The following is a 27,859-nucleotide window of genomic DNA, read 5'->3' as shown; positions in this document are numbered from 1 at the left end:
CCACCTCTTTGTCTTGCAATCATTTAGGTGGAACAGATTTCCTTTTGTCTGTTCTAAATTCCTGCCGAAGCAATGTAAGCCAGGAAGGGAGAAGAGAGCATCTAGCTGTGATTAGGTTTCCTGAAATGAGGGCAGGACCTTACATCAGCAGCTCCTGTCACTGTTCACTCCTATGACCTCCCATAGCATATTTCTACCAACAAGTCATTTGTCAAGGCTGGAGGATAAGTGGGCCATGCGGGTGTCTGACAGCGCACTGCCCCAAGAGTGTCTCCTGCTTTTGACAAAGTTCTTCTAGGTGTGTGTCCTGGGATATTCTCACAGGTAGTATCTGCTGTGTTTCAAGGTTTCCATTGCTTTCCTGATACCCTCCCCAGAGCGTCCCCTGTCACTCCACAGTAGGTTTTCGTTTTTTTTTATGTATGCACTCAAGTTAATAGATTTCAGCAAAGTACATCTCCAGAAACATGTCACAAGATGGATTCTGTATGGAGAGATGCTCCAGGTTCAACTTAAAGGTGACAAAATAGCCTGCCATTGACAACTTAATTCTCATTCTGAACATTTTTAGTTTGGTGCTCTTTGCAGTTCCACAAAGATTCAGAAGGAATGAATGACATGAGTTAGAACACTTAATTTTTACTAAGAAGGTATCTATTTCTTAACATTAGCTCCCAGGATACACTTTATAGCCAGTGTGCACCATTCCGATGTCCCACAATTGCTATTCATGTGCACATGAAAATAGAAATGCTTGTCTGTCCTCTACAGGACCATGGTGACCGAGCCCCAACTTGTGTGCAACAGCAGCCGTGGGGAAGCAACAGCTCTCAGAGCCGCTGTTGCACATGTGGTGCTGCCTATAGTTAAAACGGGGCCAGCTGTGCAGCTCTGCTGTCGGGAGCCCGTCATGGTTTGCACTTGGAGCTCTTTCACAAGTCAAGAGCGTTTTTCATTCAGCCACAATGACCTGACCCTTGCTTCGTGCCATTCATCTCCCTGGCACTATTGACATCAAATTGTATCATACTAACTGAGGCCGCACAATCTCAGAAAGAAAAAAATCCTGAATGGCCTCTTTCATAAGCAGAATCTAGCAAATAATGCATGCATGTATGTAAACAACTATCAAGTGGGTACAGTATGCCACAAAGAAAAGAGAACAAGAAAGACTAAGAATGGGGCATATGGAAGGACTGAATGCTGGTGATGGAATTAAATATATATTGGGATGTTTATCTAATTCTAACTCTGCCATGGCTTGGGAGGGGCAGGTGTATAAGTGCACAAAACACACTAGGTCCTGAAAATATAAGATTGAGTGTAAAGCTGCACAGCTTCCATTCCAAATGCTGATTCCAACTGTGTGGAAGTTCACTGCTTGTACAGAATTTAGTTATGGCTAATTTTGGTATGTGATGTTTTTGTTTATTTCAAATGTTTTTATAATAAAGTTTTATTGAAAATCAAGGTACAATAAAATCCATAAGCAGATGAGTAATGTTTTCAGAGAGTTAGTAGCGTTTTAGTCATGTAAAATGGCTGTGAGGACTGGTAAGATGTTGTCAGCTGCTAAGCTGACAACCTGAGTCCAAGTCTCAGGACCCAGGTGACAGGAAGAGAGAACGGTCCCTACAAGTTGTCCTCTGACCTCCATATGGGAGCTGTGGCACATGGTGCTTTTATTTATTAAAAATCTAGATACAGCACCTTAAAAGTGCTTGTCTGATATATGACTTTTCTGGTTGCACCTTTAGAGTCTTGTAAGTATAGGGTCATTGCCTGTGCAAGTCATATATAAAGGAAATCACACCGGAATAACAGATGGCTTCTCAATAAACAGCCCAAAACGTATCCTGCAAACCAAACCTAAGGAAAATGCTTTGACTTCTTCCTTTCCTGCTTATATCTCTTTTATTTCTTTCTCTTGTCTTACTGCTCTAACTCAGACTTCAAGCACTGTATTAAATAAATGAGGGAAGGTGGATACATCTTCTCATCATTTAGTATAAAATGGATTTGGTTGTACCTATGTACAGCCTTTACTAGGTTGACATGTGCTCCTTCTCTTCCTGGTTTCTTCAGAGTTTTATCATGAACTTTATTGAAGGCCTTTTCGGAATCTACTAAGATGGTCCTGTAATTTCTGTTCTTTGTGTCCTTATTAGCTTTATTTATGTTCTCTTGAACTGTGTGTTTTGAGCCAACATTGCAATTTTGAAATAAGACAACTTGGTTGGCCATGGTATATGATAGTCTTTTTTTTTTTTTCAAGACAGGGTTTCTCTGTATAGCCTTGGCTGTCCTGGGCTCACTTTGTAGACCAGGCTAGCCTCAAACTCACAGAGATCTACCTGTCTCTGCCTCCCAAGTGCTAGGATTACAACACCATGCCCAGCTGGTATGTGATATTCTTAATGTATTCTTGAACACAGTTAATAAGAAATTGAGAAAAATTTTTGTAATTTTTTTCTACAGCCTATTCTCTATGTTTCTCTCGTTATCCTGAAGTAATGCTTCCTGTATTTTCTTTAGATTTAATTTCTGTGATATAATATATCTAGGCTGTTTGTATTGTGGAAATTTTTTTCTTTAACCTTCAACTATGGCAGATAGCTTTGCTGGGTTGGCCACCATAGTTTTAGGGTTTGGAAGGCATTGCTCCAGCCTCTTCTGGCTTTCAAGGTTTCCATTGACAGATCGCTGTTACTCTGATGGGATTTCTTTTATATGTGACTATGTGGGGTGGGTTTTTTCTTGTATTTTCAATACCCTTTCCTTTTTATGTACACTTAATTTTTGAGCTATGATGTGCCATGGGAATTTTCTTTTTTTACCTTGTCTCTTTGGTGTTCCCTGTTCTTGTATCTGTATGCATGTATCTCAGCTAGGGAAAGTGTTCTTCTATGACCTTGTTGATGATCTGGTCTATGCCATTGACTTGGGATTCTTCTCCCTCCACTATGCCTATAATTCGAAGGGTTAGTTTTCTCATGGTGTGCCACATTTCCTGTGTGCTCCTTCCCTGTGTTTGTACAACTGTTAATATTCCTTGCTTATTTGGTCTAGATCAGTGGTTCTCAACCTGTGGGCCATGATCTCTTTGGGAGTCAAATATCGAGCAGATATCCTGCATAGCAGACATTGACATTATGATATATAACAATAGTAAAATTACAGCTGTGAAGTGACAATGAAATAATTTGATGGTTCGGGGTAGCAACAACATGAGAAACTGTATGAAAGGGTTGTGGCATTAGAAAGGCTGAGAACCACTGGTCTAGCGCCTCTGCTTCATCTTCAAGACCTCACGGTCTGTCTTCCACTCGACTCTTTCCATTGAGTTTCCTACTTGAGCTATTGGGTTTTTCAATTTCATCTTCATTTCTTGCAGAGACCTCTTCAAAGTTTCTATCTTCTTGCTGAATTCTAGTCTCGAGTCTTAGATTGCCCTCATCACTTCTATCAGCCTCGTGTCTATGTTTTCTTGGGTGTCGCTTGGGTGCTTACTCTCCTTAAGCTGTAACCCCTTAATTTCATTGAGTACTTTCTTTGTGTCTTCTTTAAACTTCTTGAATCTTTTTGATGAAGTTTGTGATTGTCCTTTTAAACTCTGTGTCCTATATGTCATCTAGTTAATTCTCTTTAGCAAATATTTCTACGGGACTGGTAGGATTTGGAGAGAAGATACTGGCTTGATAGTTCATATTGTTGGCTTCCTTGCATAAGGTCTGGACACGTGAGGTTCCTTTGTTAGTCCTGAGTTTGTTATGAATGGAGGAGGCTGAGAAAGAAGAGAATACATGGGAGAGAGTTGGGTCTAAGGGTTGGAAGCATTGTTCTTATAGTCATCAAGAAGGCTGGCCTATGATTTTCTTTCTCATTGCGCCCTTATCATTTTGTATCTGGATACTACTAGCCTCATAGAATAGGTTCAGTAGAATTACTTATCTTTGTAGTTCAAGGGACAGTTTGAGGAATATTAATGTTAGGTCTTCTTTAGTGGCTGGGTAGAACTTAGCATGGAACCCATCTTACCCTGGACATTTTTGCTTGTAGATTCTTCATTGCAGCTTTAACTCCTTGCTTGTTAAGAATCTGTTTAAGTTTTTTTTATACCTTTTTAAAAAATTCATTTTGGTAGTTCATATATGTCCAGGAATTTATCTACCTCTTCTAGGTTTGAGTGAATATGCTTTCAAAAATACTACCTCATGGTCCTCTGAACTTCATTGGAATCTGTTGTAATATTTACTCCTCCTCTTTCATTTTATCAATTTAGTCTTTTCTGGTTTTGACTGGTTTATTTAGGTGTTTGTCAATCTTGTTTATCTTTTCAAAGAACCAACATTTTGTTTTATTTATTCTTTCTGTCTATGTTTCATTAATTTCTACCCTGGTCTTTATTACTTCTTGCTGCCAACTGTCTTGGGGTTTGACTTACTCTTGTTTTAGGTTATTTTTTAAGGTTGCTCTGATTTTCAGATATAAGTGTTCATGGCTTTGACCTTTTCTCTTAGTGTTGCCTTGGTTTTCCTAAAGGTGCTGCTATAGTGTATAGTTTCCCTCACTACTAAATTCTGGTTTTAGTCCACTATAGTCTAATGAGATACAAGAAATTATTTTGACTTTTTTACACTTGTTGAGACTTGCTTGTGACCTAGAATATAGTCTATTTTAGGAAGGCTTCCTGGGATGCAGAGAGGAATGTGTGATCCATATCAATTGACTGAAATAATCTGTAGAATGTTCATTCTAGCCCTTAGCATCAGCAGGTTACTGGCTTACTATGTTGGGTAGGATAGATTCATTTCTCCCTTTCTTTTACTCACCTATTGTTTTCATGAGATTTATTCTCTTCTGTGACTGAGCTATCTCTCTCCATCCTCTGGGCAGCATTTTACCCATTAAACAACTGGCATTGTGGTCCTTTACATCTCGTCTGCAGTGCTGGCTTGGTGGTCTTGAAATGGTCCTTTTCTTCACAAGTTTTTAAATGTTTGCTTTGCTGGGCACAAAACTCTTAGTGAACGGTGTTTACATTCACAGATTAGGCTGTGTCAGTCTATGCTTTCCAGGTTTTTAGAGTTGCTGATAGATCAGATGTGACTCTGGTGAGGCTTTGTTTTATAGGCAAGATGGTGGTTTCCATGGCAGGATTGTGTTTTTATGTTTGGGCGTGAGAGTGCCTTCTCCACTCATGTCTATTTAGCGTTCTAAATGCCTCTCGTAGTTGGGTTAGAAGTTGCAGCTATATTTGTTTATTCTTTTTTTATTGATGTTTGAATGCAGGATATCCTCAACCTTGCCTCCCATCTTATAATCTTTCTTCTGCTTAAGCTGGTCATTTGGTGGTACTTTGCACTCTATTTTTTAATTGACTCTTGCAAATTATTCATTTGCAACATTAATATTTGGGTTTATTTTTTTTCTGAAGTCTGCTGGTTTCCTTCTCCAGGTCTTTCTTTGATGTTTTGATCACTCTTATTATTAAAGTTTTGACATCTTAGTGTGGCATCTACCAATTTTAATATTTTTTTAGTTCAAACACTGAGTTGCCGTCTTCTGGAGAAGCCATGCTGCCTTTTTTCCAATTTCCCTCCTTCCCCCTCCCAGGGAGCCACATTGAAATGGCTTCCTCTTTCCACTGCCCCTCTGCCTCTGCACACTTCCGTCACTCCTTTTGTGAACTTTCTAAGTTCTTCCTTTCTTTCTCTCGTGTCGTTCCAAATAGACATGAATCCCAAATAGACAAGACTGGAGAATAACTGTCTTATCCTGACCCTTCCTTTATCAGTTCCCAAGGAGAAGTTTCAGCCAGCATCTTCTGAAACGCACACTTAACACTCACATCTCTTTTTCAAGATTAATCCCTAATTTAAATATGCTTTAATCCTCCTAACATCTGGAGAGTTAATAGAGTCTGCGAAATTCCCTATATGGGAATGGAGTGTGTTTATAGTTTGTTTTCACTTAGTTAAAATGTGGAGCTACAATTATCCCTGCAAACAGCCCTTTAATTATTCGGATGTCATGGCAGCCTAGCATGGATACAATTGACCTTTACATTTCTCTTGAGTCAGCAATGTTCTTCAGCCTCTAGGCGTCCTTCTAAAAAAACGAATCTCGGGCTCTGTCTCTGAGAGAGAAACAGAAAAGCAGCTAAAGCTATTTGCACCCACAGAACTTAAGCAGGCCTGCTTTGTAAGCGTCAGTTAGCACCAACTGTTTGAGTTACCGGCTGGTTGAGTGTCCCTGTGGACATTCAAAGCACAGAAGGACATCTTATTAAAAAACATTGACCACAGCACCTAGCTCCCATATAAGTCTTCATGGGTTACAGTGGGGAAAGAACAGACATTTGGAGATGAGAAAGGCTTGCCTGGTTTGGCTGTGATCTTCCCTCAAGAGATCCCAGTCATCTGAAAAGCATCTCCATCTTCTGACCTCTAGCCCAGAACACTTTCCAGTTCCCCAGACATGTCCTTTCAAGGCTGGGACCCTAAGGTCAGGAACTGTCTTTTTTTTCAGCTTAATGTTTCAAGAACACAACACAGATCTTGATCTAGGATTTAATGCACGTTAAATTTGAGATATGTAATATATTCTCTATTTTCAGAACCCAAAACATTTTTTTCTTTTTGAGTGTGTGTGTGTGTGTGTGTGTGTGTGTGTGTGTTTTGCTAGGAATCTAATTCTGGACTATGTGCGTGCTAGCCAAGTACTGTACAGCTGAGCTATATCCTAGCCTACTGTAAATACCTTCCTGCATCCAGATTCTTAGAAGTAATTAAAGTGAGGCAGAGTTCCCTGTGAGAACAGTAAGTGAGGTCCCAGACACAGATGTCCACCCACTTTGTTTTTCTAGATTAGCCTGAGGATAATGGGGAGGACAAGTATAGTCAGGCAGACTACGAGTCTCAGTTCTGGGCAGATGAGCCACTGTCTGTGTGTGACGCATCTCATCTCTGTGGTTCCTGATATGTAGAAATGGAAATAATGCATCAAAGTCTGTTTGAGGAATTAAATGAGAGCTTAGGAAAGCATGTGTCTCTCTGGCAGCTCAGGAAGCCATTTCTCCACAAGAGATTATGGGTACCTCTCAGACCTGAGTCTTCCGCAGAGCACGATCTGATGAGAACAAAAGCAAGCTGCAGTTTGTTTAGCATGTGTTCAACTCCACCACGACCTCAGTTTTTAAAAGCACTCTCATTGAAATCACAGCTTAGTTCTGTGTGATGAGGTTGCTGGCTCAGCAGAACCAGCTGGCCGGGAGGAGGGAAACAATGCGTGGTCCCCAGTTGGTGGGACAGTTTGGGAAGGATTAGGAGGTGTGGCTCTGTTGGAGGAGGTGTGTCACTCGAGGTGAACCTTGAGGTTTCAAATACCCTATACCATTCCCAGTTAGCTCTCTTTGCGTTGCAGTTGTGGATTAAGAGGTAAGCCTTGGCAGTAGCCTATGATGTTCGGAGGGTTCCACGGCACCCCTTTACCCAGTGATAACAAGACGCAATTCTTTCTTGTCACCCGAGGTTTCTCACAGTCAGAAACCACTGTTTACAGCCCCAAAGCTTCTAGAGATTTCTTGGCTCTTTCTGCTCTTAGCCTCAGGCATTCCATAGCTTGTAGCAGCATCACTTGTTTTTGTCCTTCTTTCCACAAAGCCTTCTTCCTTCTATAGCTCCAACTGTCTTCATGTAAGATCTCCTTTCCCTGTCTAAATTTCCTTTTATCTATCCGGACACCAATGGCATTGGACCCAAAGAATCTCATCTGAACCTGATTTCACCTCCCAAGCCTTTTCTATCTGTAAGGTCATGGCATTCGTTGCTTTTCTCCTTGCTGTGCACATCTGATAAAGGCAGCTTAAGGATGGGAAGGCTTCTTTTGGCTTACACTTTGAGGGCTTTTTAAAAATGTACTCATTTTACATCCAAGTCTTAGCCCACTCCCTCCTCTCCTCTCAGTTTCCCCCTCCCTCCCCCACTCCCTCCCGTGTTCCTCAGAAAAGAGGAGCCCTCCTAACTACCCACCCCAGATCATCAAGTTGCATTAGGACTGAGCTCTTCCTCTTCCCTTGTGGCCTGGCAAGGCAGTCCCTCCTGGGGGAAGTGATTAAAAGCAGGCAACAGAATCCATGTCAGAGACAGCACCCCATTCCTCTTACTAGAGGACCCACATGAAGCCTGGGCTGTCCATTGGCTACATCTGTAGAGGACTTAGGTCCCGTCAATGCATGGTCTTTAGTTGGTGCTTCAGACTCCACAAGACCCTCTGGGCCCTGGTTAGTTGGCTCTGTTGGTCTTCTTGTGGAGCTCTTGTCACCATAGAATAGACAGAGGTAGTGATTGAAGAGTGAGAACAAGGTAGAAGAGAGGCCACAGAGAGAAATGAAGGTGGAGATCAGACCTGGAAGGGAGGGGACAGAAGGCTTGCCAAGAAAAGAGAAACTGTGGGCAAGGGCATCTCTGTAACAAGCTGGAGACCTAATTCATGATAGGCCTCTGGGAGGATATGAAGGAGACTCTAGTTGAGACTTCTAGTAGCAGGGGCTGTGGAGACTGAAGAAAACACCCTCCAACTAGACAGGACTTCTATTGGATGGAAAATACCAACCTACCCACAAAAAAAAAAAATTGACCCACAGTTTACCCTGCCTTTAAGATATGCAGGGATAAAGATAGAACAATTAACGCAGAGATTGAGGGACTGTCCAACGAATGCCTGGACCAACCTAAGACCCACTCCATCAGAGAGAGCCAACACCTGACACTTTAAATGGTACTCTGCTATACTTGCAGACAGGAACTTATCAGAATTGTCTTCTGAGGGGCTCCACCCAGCAGCTGATCAAAACAAATGCTGAGACTCACAGCCAAACAAATGGTTCCCATTTTGAAAGTACAGTCCATCATGGTGGGAAGTCACAGCAGAGGCAGCTGGAGGGAGGTGATCCCACTGCATTCACAGTGAAGAGTGGAAGGGGTGAATGCAGATGCTCAGCTGCTTTCTCCTTTTCATTCAGGCAAGGATTCCACACATACAATGGTACTAGCCACATTCAAGGTGGTTCTCAATGCGAAGGCAAACCTTTCTAGAGATTCCCTTGCAGGCACAGCCCTCTCCTAGATGTTTTTGGCCTTGAAAAGAGTATTGTTTCAGTAGCTAGGATAACCAGCTCTCTTTCCCACATCTGCAGTTCCCAGGCTAGGAGCAACTTCTAGTCAGACCCAATTCTCTGCCACAGGGAGTCTGCAGAGCAAGACCCACAACTGTGAGGGCAAGACAAGGACCTCAGCCTCACATCACTGACTATGCTTTTTAAATTATATATTACATATATACATGTATGTATATATATATGCATAATGACTAAGTAAGAAATAGAGAGATAGATTTTAAGCATTTTTTATATATCTTGCTTTCAAAGTCAGATATCCATTGTTTCATTGTTTTTTCTTTCATTCTTTTAGAACCTTGGTCAAAAATAAAAGTTCCTTTTTAGTATTCTGTTGTAGTTTTCTTCTTGATAGAAAAGAGATTGAGAGCAAGATTCAAGATCAGTGGCCCTGTATTTCTAAACAGAATGAACTTGGTTTGTCTCAACAAATTAAGTGACAAGAGACCAACTGAAGGGCTGTGTCCTGCTTTTCCTTCAGCCGAGATATTTGCCCAGCAATGGCCTTGATTGATCTTACAGCCAAAGACAATTTGGAGATCCAGGCCCAGGTGAAGCAAAGGAAAGCTGCATTGCAGGAAAGGATGAAAACGTGCAGATTTGACATGAGTCCCGTGTTAGCTTCTAGTAACTTAGACTAGTAACTTATGAAGGTCAAATAAGTGAATATAATGAAAGCGCTTTAGATGTACACATGTGCTAGACTGACAATATTTCTGCTTTGTAAGAGGCAAAGCAGTTTGTTGCCAATTGATTTTTTTTCCCACCTAAAAAAAATCTCAGATTCACCCTCCCCTCTCCATCTCCGTTACACTACAGGTGGAGCTGTTTGCTACAAAAGCCTCCTGAGTTAGTTAACTCCTGCCTCCTTCCCACAGTTTATTCCCACAAGAAGTGGATGGACTAGACTCTCCAAAGGCCTTTCTCTTCATGTCACCATAGATAGACGCTGTAAATCATAAACAGAAAGTGTGGGCATGACAGTTACTGTGCCTCCCACTCCTGCCCTTAGCTTCATCTGCGACTCAAATAAAGCAGTTAGAGATTAGATAGACATTGTTGTTCCTTTAGCAGAATAATAGTATAAGAGGGTGTTACCCTAGGCCCATGACCTGTCTAATCTCTAGCTCTTGGCTGCTTCAGCAGTGACAGGTATGGGTTCCATCTTATGGAGAGGAAGGTCCTTAAGTAGTTGTTGACTACTTGTCTTGGTTACTTTCTAATGCTGTGGTAAAACACCATGACCAAAGCAACTTATTTGAAAAGGTATTTCATTTGGGGGAGTATGGTTCCAGAGGGTTAGGGTCCATGACCATCACTGCAGGGAGCAAGGCATCAGGCATGCAGAGCACTGGAGCGGTATCTGAGGGCTCACATCTTAATCCACAACCACGAGGCTAAGAGATCTAACTGGAAAGGGCATGGGCTATTTGACACCTCCAAGGCCACCCCAAGTGACACACCTCCTTCAGTAGAGCCCCACCTCCTAACCCATCCCAAACAGTTCCCCCAACTGGGAACCACACATTCAAATGTATGAGCCTCTGGAGGCCGTTCTCATCCCAGCCACCACATTACTCCCATACCACTCATGCCACCATTGCGCCAGTACATCTTACTGACAGGTCACTGCTGTGGGTCCCAGAGTTGGTAGCTAGGTGATTTGGTGATTACCTTTCTCTTCTGGGAGCACACAGAGTACCCTCCAGCACCACGCATGCTAATCAGGAGAGGTGAAGCTTCTAACTAAGTACCAACTCTACTTCTCCACGCTCTGTGATATAAGCAAGTATTGTCTTCAGCAATAGTGCTTTACCATCAGGTTGTAGTGAGCACCAAACAGCCTTGGCAATCAGCTATGGCGTTTGGGAGGTTCCATGGCACCCCTTTACCCAGTGACTAAAAAAATGCAATTCATTAGTTCTTCTTGGTGTTTAAAAATATCTAGTTGAGGCATTACCACCCTGTTATTTGGTGACACCATTTAGATTATTTTCATATAAGTATATATTTTAGGAAGCGTCAATGGTGGGGGGGTTTTGTTGTGTTTTGGGTTTTTTGTTTTGTTTTGTTTTGTTTTGTTTTGTTTTGTTTTTTTTACTTTAGATGACAATCATAGTCACCTCTCTCCTCTTGGTCCCACCCTCCTTCCCTCTTCCACCTATACTCCCTCCTCCACTCCTCAGAAAAGGGGAGCTCCCCATCACCAACCCACCCCAGTACATCAAGTCCTATCAGGACTGACTGCATCCTCTTCCACCGAGGCCAGACAAGGCAGACCTGCCAGCAGGCAATGAAGTCCATGTCAGAGACAGCTCTGCTCCCTTTACGAGGAGACCCACATGAAGACTAAGGTGCCCACTGACTACATCTGTGCAGGGAGCCTAGGTCCAGTCCGTGCATGGTCCTTGGTTGGTGCTTCAGTCTCTGTAAGCGCCCCAGGGCCCAGGTTTTTTTTTTCAAGTGGTCTTTAGTATTAGTTGCACTTCCCCATATTCCTTCCTTTACCTTCTATACCCTCACTCAGCACACATCAGAGAAGCCTCCTGTAGTAGACAGCAGCTAACACAGAGACACACAACTGAACAATGTGCAGAGAGTGGGAGGCTTTGGGGCACTCAGCCCTAAGTAGGATGTCTTCATCAAACTCCTCCCCCCATGGCTCAGAGATCTTTGTGGAGAAGGAGGAAGAAATCTTTTAAGAGCCAGATGTGATGGATGACTCCACAGAAATAGCATCTTTCAGGTACAGCAGGACTGATGTAGAAACGATCTCACAGAGACTGTGGTAGCACGCACAGGATCTGCACAGGTTCAAGCCACATGGGGTTCTAGCACTGAGAAGAGAGAGTAAAATTGGGTCCTACCCCTAAATGAGAAGCTATTTGCAATTTGCCCATTGTCAAAAACAAAACCGGTTTCCTCCAATACAGGTTACACTGGGTTATCAACAGCCCTCCAGGGCAGGTCTCATGCCTGGGAATAGCTTCATAATCCAAAATCAACTCCATGGTTTTTGTTTTATTTCGGCATTTTTTGCCTTGTTGGTCTCTTGTTTGTTTTGAATTTTGTTTTTGTACTTTTGTTGGGTCTTGTAGTTGTTGTTCTTTGAGTGAGGGAGAGAGAGAACTTAAAATTGGGTTGGGAGGGAGGGAGGGAGAAACTAGGAGCAGTTGAGGGAGGGGAAACATAAACAGATAAGCCGTGCATGGTTGCTCAGACCTGCAACCCCACAACTCAGGAAGCTGAGGCAGGTTTGCTGTAAGTTTGAGGCAGTCCAAGCAGACCTTGTGTCAACACAAACAAAGGAGAAGTCAGATGAGTAAGTCGCACACATATAAAATTTTACATATGGAAAATAGCCAGGTGTGAGGGTACAGCCTGTAATCCCAGCACGCAGGAGGCAGAGGTAGGTGAATCTCTGAGTTCAATGCCAACCTGCTCTACAAAGCGAGTCCAGGACAGAGACAGAGAGACAGACAAAGAGAGATGAGAGAAAGAGATGAGACAGGAGAGAGAGAGAGAGAGAGAGAGAGAGAGAGAGAGAGAGAGAGAGAGAGAGAGAGAGAGAGAGAGGCCATTTGTGAATGTGGATTTTAGTTTTGGTTTTGTTGTTTTTGTCCTTTTTTTAGCCACCCTATGCCTCTAGTAGCACCACAACCCCCACAGATGTCATATCTACTGGTACAGTGTGGGCTCTTTTCCCCCTTATTTCTCCCTTCCCTTTCTTCTTTCTAATCCCCCATAAATCTCCTCCCTCCAGCTCCTTCCATGCCCCCCATTCCAATTGATACCCCCTTTCTCCCTGGTTACTATTGTTACGTGTATAGGCTTGTTTGCCTGTGGTTGAAGGCAGTCTGGCTTGCAGCCTACTCATAGGATATGGTTGTGTGTCTGTTAGGATCCGTCTCCATCACATTGCTAAGGCACCTCCATCACTTTCGGAGTCTCTTCGTCATCACCTTTCCTTGTGAGTTCTCCTAACCCTGCCTATCCCCTCTTCCTGGTGTCACTGGGAGTTTAATGCTCGGAAACACACCCCTGACCCATTCTCCTGGGCTCAACACACCCTCCAAATGATCCCAGTCTACGGTGCCCAAAGCCCATGTCACCAGCTCTGATTTTACTCTTTAAAACACAAACACAAAACTTCTTATTAGAAATGTTTTTGTTCTTTGAGGAGTTCCTGCGTGCGTGCAATGAAATATGACCATATACAATCCCATTCCTCCTTCCCTCTCCCTGCATGACGTCTTCCTAGCTCTGTATTATAAACCAATAAGCCGCGTCAGTGCTGCGCACCGGTGCAGAGGTGGGGGACTGTCGGCTGAGACATGGGAAACAACCAGTATCACATCTCTGCCTCCCTCTCTTAGTCTCTCATTCTCCATTTTTCTGTTCTCTCCCTTCTTTCTGTTGTCCCTCTCATCCTTCTTCCTGCACTAACTGCTAATCAAATATTAAGTGATATTGCTAATGTGAGCTATCTCTCAGATCCACCGTTCCTCCCCATCCGTGCTGCCCACACCCTGCTCTAGTTTCCACTGTCTCTCGGGTAGGCAGTGAGAACAGTGCAAACTAGGCCCACTCCAGTGTAGGGAATGCAGATTCCTATTTATCTACTTTTTACTTCCTAAAACGCAGATCTAAATAAAGGTTTCTCCTTACGACAGTCCAAACCCACACGCCTAACTTTATAAAGTCCTTTAGAATCTTCACCTTGCTTACTCCTTCACCTTCAGCCCTGACGCCTTCCTCGGTGGTGTCTACACTAGCCCCATAATAGGCCAGGTTGCCTTGGCAGCTTTTGTGCACCATGTGCTGCCTTCTAGAATATTCACCTCACCCTGTGACCTATCCAACTTCTGCACAACTCTGGGGTCCCAGCTGACTGTCAGTGCCTCAGACTCCTGAACCTCCAAGTCCAGCCCAGCTCCTCTCTTCCCTGCCCTTCTTACTGCCCTTCCTGCACTGTACGGCTCTCCTCTCTGCATCCCTGCACCTTCCCTGCATTGCCTCCTTCTCTGCTTCCAGACAGCACCCTTTCTGCATTTCCTTCCTCTATGCCCCCAAATTGCACCCTTTCTATACCCTTATCTCTGTCCTGTGTCATCAGACTGCACCCTCCCTGTGCCCTTGTCTCTGTCCCCAAACTCCACCTTCCCAAGACAGGCTCAGCACCTCCCTTCTTCATCACTAACCCTGTCTGCTACAGTGAGAAGGCTGCCAGTAAAGTTTGCTGAATGTGCACATTAAATGTAAACAGATAGATACATAATAAATTGCTTGGAAGAAATGCTACCTGTCATATTTTTAAGATTGCCTCAATCAAAGAAAATCTGTACCAAAAAAAAATCAATTTGCAAAGACATTAGGAAGGCATTAGATTACAGTCTTGTATCTTTTTCTGAACATGTGTGTCTAGCCTTTCAAACTGCGTCACTAATTATGTAATGGATCCTCTTTCAGCCTGGCAGATCCTGCCCTTGTTACAGTTATGCAGGTGAAATGGAAGAATGTGGGTCCATCAGTCCCCTGTGCACCTGTGTCTGTCAGAGTCTGTGGAACAAATGCTTACAGGATAACTTTTCTTCCAAGCCCTTGGAGCCCTCCACCTGGCATTTTATTGGGCTGATCATCTGCTGTTTTGAGCCTGGGAGCAGCCAAGAAGCTAGATCCAATGTCTAGTATCCTTGGCAGAGAAAATGTTTCTCTAATTCTGTCCAAATTAATCCTCACAGGCCAATAAATCAATACACAGGGAGAGTGTGTGATGATTTGGGCCATCTGGAAATTTCCTGAAGCCTCAGTGGCCATAAAGGGAGAGCTAGGACACCTAGCTCCACAGTCTCCAGGCACAGCCAGATGCCAGCTCAAGCTAACAGGGCTCATCCACACCACCAACAACAACCTGGGGCCGAGCGCCCTGCACAGCTCACAGGCCTGGCTTGCAGGAAGCCATCTTGGGCCATCTTCCTCTTCAAGCTTCAGAAATCACAGGCTGAAAGCAGGTTCTGTTTTCATCTCAGAGCGGCCAAGCAGTTGAAGGAAAGGGAAAGAAAACAGGCTGGGAGCCATCTCACTCAGAACCCTTGTAGGAAAAAGCCACATAGCATGAGGACACCAGGAAGCTGCCATAGAGGTAGAGATAGGTGGATATCTGGGGTTCGCTAGCCAGACTAATAGGGGAGCCCCGGGTCAGTGAGAAACCCTGGGCCACAAAACAGGACAATTCCAAGGCTGACCTCTTGCCTCTATGCATATATACACATATGAGCACACACAGAAAAGGGAAGAGAGGAAAGAAGGCTGTCAGGATAACAGTGCACACAACAACCAGTATAATTGTTTGTTTGTTTGGGGACTTTTCCTGACAAAATGACAGAGCCAGGTTTTGGGGGAGGGGTAATTTGGTTTCCTTTTATTTGTTTGTTTGTTTGTTTGTTTTGGTTTTTCGAGACAGGGTTTCTCTGTGTAACCTTGGCTGTCCTGGACTCACTTTGTAGACCAGGCTGGCCTCGAACTCACAGAGATCCGCCTGCCTCTGCTTCCCTAGTGCTGGGATTAAAGGTATGTGCCACCACGCCCAGCTTATTTTTTTTCTTTTTCAAATAATATTTTTATTCTTGGAAAGTGTCATACATTTATACAACATTTGCTCGTCATCTCTATCACCAATGCCTCCCTCCAACCCCCCCCCTAGAGGCCCACATCAGCTCCTTCCCAATTTCATGTGCTGTTTTATCATCAATAACCCAAGTCCAGCTGGCGCCGCCCATGTGCACATAGCACATCATCAGCCACTGCAGCGTGGGTACCGGCTGCAGCCCCATACCCAAAGGAGAATGACTCTGTCCTTCAGCAGCACTCAGCTGCAAGTAGCTCCTCTGGCAGAGGTGCGCCCTCGCCCGGTCCATGCTGGGCTTTTGACTGTCTCAATCTTGTGAGGTTCTTGTGCAGGTGACCACGCCCTCTGTGAGTTGCTGCATGCAACATTCGTACCATGTCCAGATGCTGTCATTTCATAGTCTCCTCCCTGTCTGGTAGCCCTTACGTTAATTCTTTCCCAATGTTCCTGGAGGCTTGGGTAGTGGAGGTTAATATAGGTGGCCCAGTCCCAGCGGAGCACTCAACATTTTGATGAGGGATGAGTCTCTGCATTAACTGCCTCCCACTACAAAAAAGAAACTTCTCCAGTCGACGTTAAGAGTAGCACAAACCTATAGGTATAAGTATTTATAAACATGAGTGTTTAGGTGATGGTTTTACAGTGTAATCGTTTAGCAAAGCAAGAGTCATAGGCTTTTGAGCAGGTAGGTTTACGTAGAGTACCAGGAATGAAATCCTTCCTGTGGAACAGGCCTCATATCCAATCAGAACACAAGTGGTTACTCCTATAACCATCACGCCACTGTTGCACCAGAGGCCACATCTTGCCAGCGAGTCGGCATTAGAGCATGCACGGTCAAGCACTGAGTAAGACCCACCAGCCTGAGCAGCACCTTCCCGCAGTAATTCATCTAGCCGGCAGGAGGAGTTTCTGGTTGGTTCAAGATTGACTTATATCTTTCCTGATTCCAAGTGGCATCTTCAGCAATAGAGTTCTACCACCTAGTTATGGCGGGCAGCCAAGAGCAACGGCATTAGTCTGTATACACACATATATGTGCATACATGTACACACACACACACACACACACACACACACACACACACACACACACATATGCTCACAAACTAGTGTACTCCCATAAAGCTTCTTTTCGTGTAAGTTAGCTTTGGCTAATTTACTTTCTACCTTTCCCACCATTAACTCAAATAATCCCCATCTCTGCTCATGTTGCCGGTACCCTATGGTCCCCTCTAATGCAAAGTTTCCTTGGGCTGGAAGATGATAGGTTTTCAGGTAGTTTTCTCATGCACCCTTCTGCAACACCTCATATCCCATTCCCCACCCTCTCCCTGTGTTCCACACCCAGTATTCTCCTTCTTTACTTGTGTTATTCCCGCACTGTGCTATCTTCTCTCCCTCAGTGGCCAGTTTCCAGCTTCCACACGTACTCCAGTCTAAATGTTCAAAACAAAAGAGATACAACTGGGATCCATGTATGAGGAAGAACATTGCATATCTTTCTGTCTGAACCTGGGTGACCTCAGTCAATATAATATTTTCCCGTTTCCATCCATGTGGCTGCAAATTCAATTATTTCATTTTTCTTTACAGCTGAGCAATATTCTATTATGTTTATGTACCTTGTTTTCCCTATCCACTCCTTGGAGGGCTTAAGGAGCCCTCCAACTAGACTTTCATTATAGATGTATTAATTTGTACCCCCACCAACAGTGAAGAACTTATCTTCCCCAGAAGCTCTCTAACATTTGTTGTATGATTTCTTGATGACAGCCTTTCTGACAATAGTGAGATGAAATGTTAGAAGGATTTTACTCGGCATCACTCTGATACCTAAGGATGCTGATCCATTTGTGAACTGTTTCCAGGTCATTAACATCTCTTCTTTTGAGTAATTTGCATTCAGTTCCATTATCCCACTTTTAATTGGGTTGTTTGTCTCCTTTAGGTTTAATTTTCAAAGTAAAATATTTTGCATAGTCTGTACACAAATCCCTGTCTGATGGGTATCTAGTAAGGACTCTCTCCCCTTCTGTGGGTGGCATCTTCACCGCAGCTGGCAGTTTCCTTTGCTGGACACAAGTTTTTCATTTTAAAAGATCCATTTTTGTCAACTGTTGGTCTGACTTCTTGCACCATGAGAGTCCTGTTCAGCAAGTAGGCACCTTGAGAGCTGGAGATATGGCTTAGCAGTTAAGAACTCATGTTGCTCTTGCAGAAGACCAGGGTTCTGTTCAACATGATGATGATGAAACACAACATCCATCATTGCAGTTCCAGGGGATCTGGTGCCCTCTGCTGCCCTCTATGGGTACTGCACACACATGGTGTATACACATACATGCAGGCAAAACACCCATACACATAAAATAATATTTTTAAAGGATATACTTTCACTTATAAGTTGAGCCACATTCCCTACTTTATCCTCTGGCAGCTTTAGAGTATCAGGTCTCATGTCGAGTTCCTTGATTCGTTTGGAGTTCAGTTTGTTCAGGGCAAGAGATAAGACCCAGCTTCATTTTTCTACATATAAGAATCTAGGTATCCAGCACCATTTGTTAAACATATTGTCTCTTCTCCAAGGTTTCTTTTTGTCAAAATTCATGTAGTTATAGTTGCATAGACTCACATCGAAACCTTCTATTCTATTTCACTGGCATAGGGGTTTGTTTTTATGCCAGTGTCATGCAGTTTTTAATACTATAACTTGGTTAGTTCTTAAAAATCAAAAAAGGATAGAGGGAAATCCCCTACATTATTCTACCTAAATTAGTATTAAATATAGAAAGTCTGTATTCTTTATAATCCTTCTAACCAAGTGGTCACTCTGGTGGCATAATCTCTCATGAGAAGAAGAGGCGTCAGCAGAGGCCAGCTTCTCCCTGGATCCTAGAGCCTCCTCTGAGCACAGCTTCCTGCTCCATCCAAGTTTATCATTTCACTTGGTGCTCCCAAACACCACTTCAGGTGACTGTTTCTCCCACTAGATGGTACTGAGGACACAGAGAGAGTCCTTTACTTATGCAGGGTCACACTATTTACTGGAAAGGTTCACACCTAGTTTCCTAACCTGTGCTAATTCAGAACCACTCCCCTCAGCCACCAGTCCTGAAATAAAGCAAAAGCTCTATGGTATTAGCTTTGAGGCCCTGGCCAACCTCAGAAGCCACCATTTGCCAGCTACCAAAATAGTTCCTTTGTCAGAGCTCTTCTCCTGTTGAAATTGTTTTAAATGCTTTATTAAAAACAACAATAAAAAAAATTTAAAAAAAAAACAACAGCTCTGGGAGAAGAAGGGACCGAAGCTGCTGAGAAACGCCAGTGCACTAGACAGTCACTTTTTTGTGTTCTTTGTCCGTTCTGCATACATAATTATATGTATTCTCAAAGGCTATTTTAAATAACTGGTTACTACTGAAAAGCTAAGTATTATCAAATGACTTGTCTTCTCAAAAGCAGGCAAGATTTATTTTCATTTCCACCTCCACATTCTGGGCCCTAATGTAAGCATTTTCTAAGCTGTATTCTATACACTGTGAACACACACACACACATGCACACTTGCCGTATATATGCATACATGTATGCACATGTACATGTACACATATATACACATACATGTAGCATACAAACATGCACAGCACATAACTCAAGCCATCAATATAGAAAATCTAAGCAGAAGGAATTCAGAGGCATGAAACTTTTCCAGAACCTAGGGAAATGACCTCTGGCTAGCTGGCCTAGCTGAGCAATAAGAAACACTATCCCAAAAAATAGGATGGAAAGCAACTGAGGAAGGCACTGGACATCAATCAGCCTCTGTCTCCCACATGCACACAGATGTATACACAATACCACATACACCATACATATGTATACACAGTATCACATACACCATACATATGTATACACAGTATCACATACACCATACATGTGTATACACAGTATCACATACACCATACATATGTATACACAGTATCACATACACCATACATATGTATACACAGTATCACATACACCATACATATGTATACACAGTATCACATACACCATACATATGTATACACAGTATCACATACACCATACATATGTATACACAGTATCACATACACCATACATATGTATACACAGTATCACATACACCATACATATGTATACACAGTATCACATACACCATACATATGTATACACAGTATCACATACCCATACATATGTATACACAGTATCACATACCACCATACATATGTATACACAGTATCACATACAACCATACATATGTATACACAGTATCACATAAACCATACATAGTGTACACAGTATCACATACACCATACATGTATACACAGTATCAAATACACCATACATATTATACACAGTATCACAATACCATACATATGTATACACAGTATCACATACACCATACATATTATACATAGTATCACATACACCATACATATGTATACACAGTATCACATACACATTACACACCATACTATGTATACACAGTATCACATACACCATACATATTATACACAGTATCACATACACCATACATATGTATACACAGTATCACATACACCATACATATGTATACACAATATCACATCACACCATTCATATATACACAATATCACATACACCATACATATGTATACCAATATCACATACACCATACATATGTAATACACAATATCACATACACCATACATATGTATAACACAATATCACATACAACCATACATATGTATACACAGTATCACATACACCATACATATTATACACAGTATCACATACACCATACATATGTATACACAGTATCACATACACCATACATATGTATACACAATATCACATACACCATACATATGTATACACAGTATCACATACACCATACATATTATACACAGCATCACATACACCATACATATGTATACACAGTATCACATACACCATACATATGTATACACAATATCACATCCACCATTCATATCTATACACAATATCACATACACCATACATATGTATACACAATATCACATACACCATACATATGTATACACAATATCACATACACTATACATATGTATACACAGTATCACATACACCATACATATGTATACACAGTATCACATACACCATACATATGTATACACAATATCACATACACCATACATATGTATACACAGTATCACATACACCATACATATGTATACACAATATCACATACACCATACATATGTATACACAGTATCACATACACCATACATATGTATACACAATATCACATACACAATACATATGTATACACAGTATCACATACACCATACATATGTATACAAAAGCTTTGTGCGCATACACCACATCAAAAAAGAAGGGAGGAGGAACTGACACACTATGAGTTCATTGAAGAAGACGTTACTGTGCCATAGAATTTAAACAATTAAGCTTTCTTTTAAAATAAAAATTACCACCAAAATAAAATGCTTACTAGCCATAAGAAATGGGATATTCTGAAAAATACAAGAAAAGGTGACGGAGTAAATTCACCCTCATCTCGTCCCATAAAAGCACTGCTGCTGGCACCCTGCTCTGCGGGGGCTTTCCCTGCAGCCTGTGCCCCTAGCCCTGGGAACGCTATACAACACCCCGTATTGGTGATGCTATTCATAAACATGCTTTTAATTGCTGCTTAGCAGCCCATCCTGCTGTATCTGTCTTAACTTTGCTCGCAGTCTGAATAATTAGGTAGAAACAAAGATTTACATGGAAAGAAGAGGAATCGGTATTTACAGAAAATGGAAATGCCAAACAACGTAGAGCATAGCTATTTGAACTCTGAGGTTGTAAAAAAATTTTACTGCACTCTCTGTTTTTCTCAAAGATACAAAAACACAATGAGAACAGCTACTTTTTAATATAGTGCTTAAGTTACTTTTGAGAATTTCATATGTGTGCACAATGTATTTGTATCATATTCACCTCCCTTCTTCCCCATAACCCAGCAGGCCCTCCCAACTCCTGTACTCTTTTATATATATATATATATATATATATATATATATATATATATATATATATATATATATATACATAGCCCACTGATTCTAGTTCACGCTGCTCATATCCTGACGAGTGTGAAGCCATCCACAGGAGCACACTATGAGGGGCCACACTCTTAAATAAAACTGACTCTTGAAGCCCCAGAGTCCGTCAACTCTTCACAGCCCCTTGGTTAGGAGCTGCGGCTGGTGAGCTCCATGCTGCAGCGTTGATGGCTTGCTCATGTGCAATCAACCACAGCTGCCATGAGTTCATGGTGCAGCGGCCCTGTCATATCCAGGAGACACTGGCTCACTCCAGTCCTCTCCAACTTCTGTCTCTTACCGTCTTTCCACCCCCTCCTTCTAGAGAGTTCCTGAGCCTTGGAGGTGGGTCTGTGGTATACATTTCACATTTATGGCTGACATCCACAAACATCTTTCTCATCTTGTTACCAGAACAATTCACCCAAATTCCCATTGTATCTTCAAGACTAAGGAAGACGATACTCAGAGAGGAGTTACAGAAGTCATATGTGCAGTAGGGGTTAACCCCAAGTCTGTCTGAAGGGAACGCTGTTTTCCTAATCACTGTACTACACCCCAGGTTAGCTTTTGAATATGTTCTGTTGACATGATTGGAAGGCTGTTGCTAAAATGGAAAAAAAATCCAAAACAATAACTCACTTCTCATGTGTCCTAGTAGCTTTTCAGTTGTTGTAATAAAATACTATGACCAAGAGAACTTATAGGAAAGTTCATTTGGGGCTCACAGCTTCACAGGGTTAGATTCCAGGACCATCATGGCAGGGAGCAAGGCAGTAGGCAGGCATGGCGCTGGAGCAGTAGCTGAGAGCTCACATCTTGATCCACAAGCAGGAGGCAGAAAGCACTAACTAGGAATGAGATGGGCTTTTTGAAACCTCAAAGCCCACCTCTCAGTGCCACACCTCCTCCAACAAGACCACACCCCTAATCCTTCCACCAGCTGGGGACCATTAATATGAGCCAATGGGAGCCATTCTTCCTCAAGCCACTACTTGGTGTAAGCAGATTAACTTGTTACACATCACTTCTGAAAAACAGTCTACCAAGAGCCCAGAACAGCTAAGGAAATCATCAGTAAATAAAATCCCTTGGTCATGTCTAAAATGTTTAAAATTCAAATATGTTGGAGGCTTCTCTCCACTTCATTAAGAATGGGGCAGGGAGCTGTGTTAATTGCAGCTACAGCAGTGAAGTCTGGGTTCTGAGCCTGAGTGGAAATTGATGGCGCTAAAAGTATTCTGTAATTAAATGAAAACTGTGCTCTGGAGCTTAATTAGTCTGCCGTGACTTAGTTTAAGTGGAAACAGTAAATCTTGCTGAATCTCATTAAATGGGAGCCTAGCAGCCCCACCTCACCGGAAGTTCTGTTTCCTACAGAGGTAGGATTTACACATGTACTTCTCTGGTGTAGAACACAGGAAAGGTGACCCAGGAGTGTGTGGTATGGAAGCCCTTTATCTTCCATTCGGATTATAGAGTGTTTCAACTCTCAAGGACTCTCAGAGGGGTGTGTGGCTGACTTTCTAAGGATGTGAAGATACTGACCTCTCAAATGGCTGGGTGAGGCCATAGGAGTCAGCAAAACACTGTAAAATTCCCTTGGTGGACTCCTCTTTTCTGCAGACAGATTGAACCCGCATCTTTGAGAAGCTATTAAAGAAAGCAGTTCCCTCATATTTTCTCCAGACATCTTTGTATTTGACCATAATCTGGTTTAACGAGACTTAAAATAAGGGAAAGCAATTTTGGGGGAAGAGGGGCTGTTGTTGTACTTACTGATTAATTTTAAAAGCAAAATATAAAATTCAGGAAGTACAAAGTACAAAGCAAGAATCTCTCCCCTCCATCAGCCTCTCCATCCCTTGTGCTATGGAGCTTCCTTGTGTTGCCCAGGGATGCTGCTGTTTGTGCCTCTACTGTCTGCACAACTCATTGTCTACTAAGTAGACACATTAAAAAGAAATTTTTTTTCATCCCCCACCTAAGTCTGTACACTGGTGGTCATTCCCTTTGCTTCCGAAATCTCAGACATTGTCAGTCGGCCTGTTGCTTCCGTGAGGGAAGGTCTGTGCAAGGCCGAAGCCATTTCTGTGTAGCAGTGAATGTTTCAGAACTGACAGAGAAGACATGAAGACCTCCTGCTTATTCAATTGCTTGTAGTGATCGCATTGGCTGACCCTGACTCCCTAAATGTGTGAGTCCAAAGTAAATAGGGTTGTGATGGTCATTCAAGCGACTGTGAAAAAGAGCTCTCTTCTCGGTTGGTACTGCTTAGGCAGGCCAGCAGAGCGAACAGGACCTTGCCCTCCACCAGGGCGATGGTGCTCTGGCAAGTCATGGACTTGAGACTCTGGAGCTATTTGAGGTGCACAGGGGGAAAGCCCGAATCTCAGCCCCAGACAGAGAGGCCCAAGAAGTACATCCTACTGTTTCATACAGTTTAAAAGAAAATGATTCCCAAACATCTAGAGCATGTTAGGGAGCAAAGCTCTTTCCGTTGCTAACAGCCACAGGGCCCAAGTGATGCTCAGAAGTTTAGCATTTCTCTGCTTCCCTGCCAGTGGGAATCAGGGCTCCAGCCGGTGCACCCTTCTGCCCTTCCTTGTGATTCTGAGGTAAAGTCAGTATGCTAAGGAAGTTACCAGGATGGATGCACCAAGCATCCCGCAAACCAGAACCCACCGTCCCTCCATCTTCCTCTACCTCTGAGAAGTACCACTCTTGTTTCAGTGACCCCGCCCCCCCCCCCACCCCCCCCCCCCACCCCCGCCAAGTCCTTTAAGAGACTCAATCCTTCCAAGTGCTCTGTCCACCTACAGTACTCTCTACAGGCTTAAAACATCGAAGCCACCCAGGGGCTGCTCTGCTCGCACAGAGAATTCTGCCTCAGTCGAGGAGCCCACACTGCCCTTCATGAAGTAAGAGGGTAGGTAAATGGCTGTGCTTCCCTGACAGGACATGAATAGAAAAACTAAAAAGAAACAGTATACTGACACATAGTCACCCTGACACAGAAAAGGCGAAGGTACATCGCCAAACATGAGGCCAGCCCCTCCTGCACCAGGAGCCAGAGCTTGGTATCAGCAGATGGTCCTGGGCTTGGAGGCCAGATGTGACTCACCCACTTGGACAGTAAACTCGGGCTCCCTCTCCTCCTGGTGCTTGGCACAGGATAAGGTCAGTCCTCTTTGTTTGTGCCCAGGGCCCAGCCAGCCCAAGGGAGCTGCTCCAATTCTTTATATTCTAGGAGCTACTCAGGGCTGGTCCTCTCCTCTTAAAATACATCTGCTACCACATTTGAAGCTGTCTTTAAGAGCGAGAAACCTGCCTTAGGATAGCTCAACTTAAGGTATTTTAACGTCACAATGGTGTGCAAGTGGCATCTACTCAATATGAATTGAACTTTGCCCCTTGACCTTTGACCCGGGCTGTCACTATGTACTAGAGTCCCCTCACCATGTTGGACAGCAGAAAACTACAGGAGTAAGTACCCAGTACTCTGCAGTGGTCAGTAGGTTAGGTTCGTTAGTTCGTTAGCATCTTCAACTTGCTGTGGGTTGCTTTGGTGATGACGCCATCACAAGCTGAGGAGCAGCTGTAATGGATGGTTAGCTGATTTACTGACAGAGATAATGTCAGTAGTTGTTTCTCTGCTGGAGAAAATCACAGCTGGGGCTGGGGCTGCACTCAGTTGGTAGAGTGCTGGCCTAGAGTGTACAGAGGCCTGGGTTTGGTCGCGGCACCACATAGACCCAATCTATTGCACACAGGTAATCTCGACCCTCTGGAGTTGGATGTGAGAGATCAAAAATTCAAAGTCATTCCCTGTTATATAGCAAGTTTGTGGCCAGCCTGGAGTACATGAGACCCCATCTCAAAGGAACAAACAGAAAGTCACTGGGTTCCCTGTAGGAGATCCACCTGCTGCTGGACGTCTCCTACCTAAATATTCCTCCTCCTCCTCCTCCCCCTCCTCCTCCCCATCCCCTCCTCCCCCTCCTCCCCCTCCTCCCCTCCTCTTCCTCCTCTCATTTGAGCTGCAAGGCAAGCTGTATCTCTGGGAATACACCAGGTAAACACAGCATGATTTTCAGCCCACCTCTCTATTTCTTCTGTCTCTTAGTCAGATACGGAGTTCTGGGATAAGATGCAGGCAGAATGGGAAGAGATGGCCCGGAGAAACTGGATATCTGAGAACCAGGAGGCTCAGAACCAAGTCACCGTCTCAGCCAGTGAGAAGGTAAGTCAGTCAGTCTGCCCTCTCACAAGTGTCCTCAGACTCGTCAGATCCCGTGTTACAGACCGGTCAGCAACTACTTTGTGAAAAACCTAAGAATTAAAGGCAGCTTGGCCTCAATATGGCCTAGAAGCAACTGTCATCGATGAGAAATGGGTAACTCTTGTGTCTGAGGGTAGCTGAGCTGGAATGGACGTCCCTGTTTATGACTGTTACAACGGTTTGCCACCTGCCCAACACCTGCCCTGTGGTTAGGTACAGCACTTCAGAGCTGCACAAGAACTGGACTAGCCCCACGATGGCTCATTGCCCGTCATCTGCCCTCTCATGTAAAACACAGGAGGAGGCGATTCAGAAGCTCGGCTGTATCTTATAGTGCTATCATGCTGTCAGCAAAGACTTGATGCAAACAATGCTCTCCATGCACCCAAGTCAGGCCCAAAGGGTTATGCAAAGATACTCCCCCGAATAAGAAGGTACAGTGAACCATCAACTCCCAACTGCCTTGAGATGTCTGTCTTTAAAAACAGTGGTTTTAATTTAGAATTGAATTTAATTAGAATTAATTTAATTTAGGATTACTACAAGTACCCTGAAAGGCAGAAATCGATGTTTCCTACACAGGAAAACATACACACACACATGCCTGCATGTGTACATACATGCATATGTGAGAACACATACATACACATGTACACACAGAGACATGTGCACATATGTTTATTGATAAACGTTTACCTCATGGTTTAGGGATATGAAATAAGTCTCAATAGCATTCAGTCCTGGGTAATGTTTTTGACATTTTACTCAATTGCACCAAGCAAACACTTATATAGCAGGTAGTGTCCACTGGTTAGAGCAGATACTTTATACAGTCTGATTTTAGGGGATCCACAGGCAACAGTGCCATTTTAATGTCCTTTCACAGTGGTCTATGTCCCCTAAGGGGTTGGTTGATCTAAAAATACAAACTATTTTTAAAAGTAAATGCCTTTCCCACAAAGTAAACATCCAGTCTAAGTAGGGAAGAGATGACACCACAGGTCACCAGACCTGAGGCTGGGATCCACACATGGAGGTCTGGCTAGGCCCGACACCATGTGAGCCAGTCAGATCCTCTGGCTTTTTGATCCTTTTGGAAAATGCAGCCTCCATCTGACTGTCTCTAAACCATATGGAAAATGCAGCCTCCATCTGACTGTCTCTAAACCATATGGAAAATGCAGCCTTCATCTGACTGTCTCTAAACCATCGTAGCATGATCGACAGGTGTGTTTCTATCACTCAGGTTAAAAGGGTTTTATGATAATGTGTGCCAGCAAATAAGCAACAAATAATATTCTCAACCATTACAAGTGATATTGTAACCCCAAAGCAAATCAGTATACACAGAAGGTGTGAAAACCGTATACCGCCTTTTCCCAAAGCATTCCTTCTGCAGTCTAGCCTAAAGCAAGGAGCTAATGCAAGCAAAGCCGGGAGTATGAACTTTCCACTGCAGTTTCATTTTAATACAAAAATGACTTTTGAGACAGTGGTTTGTTTTTAGCCCAGGCTAGGCTAGAGCCTCCTTACTTCCTATGTAGTCCAGGCTAGGCTAGAGCCTCCTTCCTTCCTATATAGCCCAGGCTGACCCCAAACATAGGATTTTCCTGCCTATCTCCATTGTTCAGAATTCCAGGTATCAGCCAACTTTTTTTTTTTTTTTAAGTAACAAAAATTTC

At 43.2% G+C, this 27,859-nt stretch overlaps 1 protein-coding gene across 7 annotated transcripts in view; it reads left to right on the top strand.

Annotated features, from left to right (window-relative positions):
* Window positions 1–27,859, top strand: part of Pex5l (peroxisomal biogenesis factor 5 like) — a 207,777-nt gene that overhangs the window by 171,852 nt on the left and 8,066 nt on the right. For all 7 annotated transcript variants that reach the window (XM_051157052.1, XM_051157053.1, XM_051157051.1 and 4 more), the window contains one exon: window positions 26,022–26,138. In XM_051157052.1, coding sequence (XP_051013009.1) covers window positions 26,022–26,138 — 117 coding nt within the window. The remainder of the gene's footprint in view (window positions 1–26,021; window positions 26,139–27,859) is intronic.

The sequence above is a fragment of the Acomys russatus genome, chromosome 15, assembly GCF_903995435.1.
Source record: "Acomys russatus chromosome 15, mAcoRus1.1, whole genome shotgun sequence".
In the NCBI taxonomy this organism is placed as follows: Eukaryota; Metazoa; Chordata; class Mammalia; order Rodentia; family Muridae; genus Acomys; species Acomys russatus.
The sequence above is the reverse complement of the archived record's forward strand: the minus strand, read 5'-3'. Positions and strand labels throughout refer to the sequence as shown.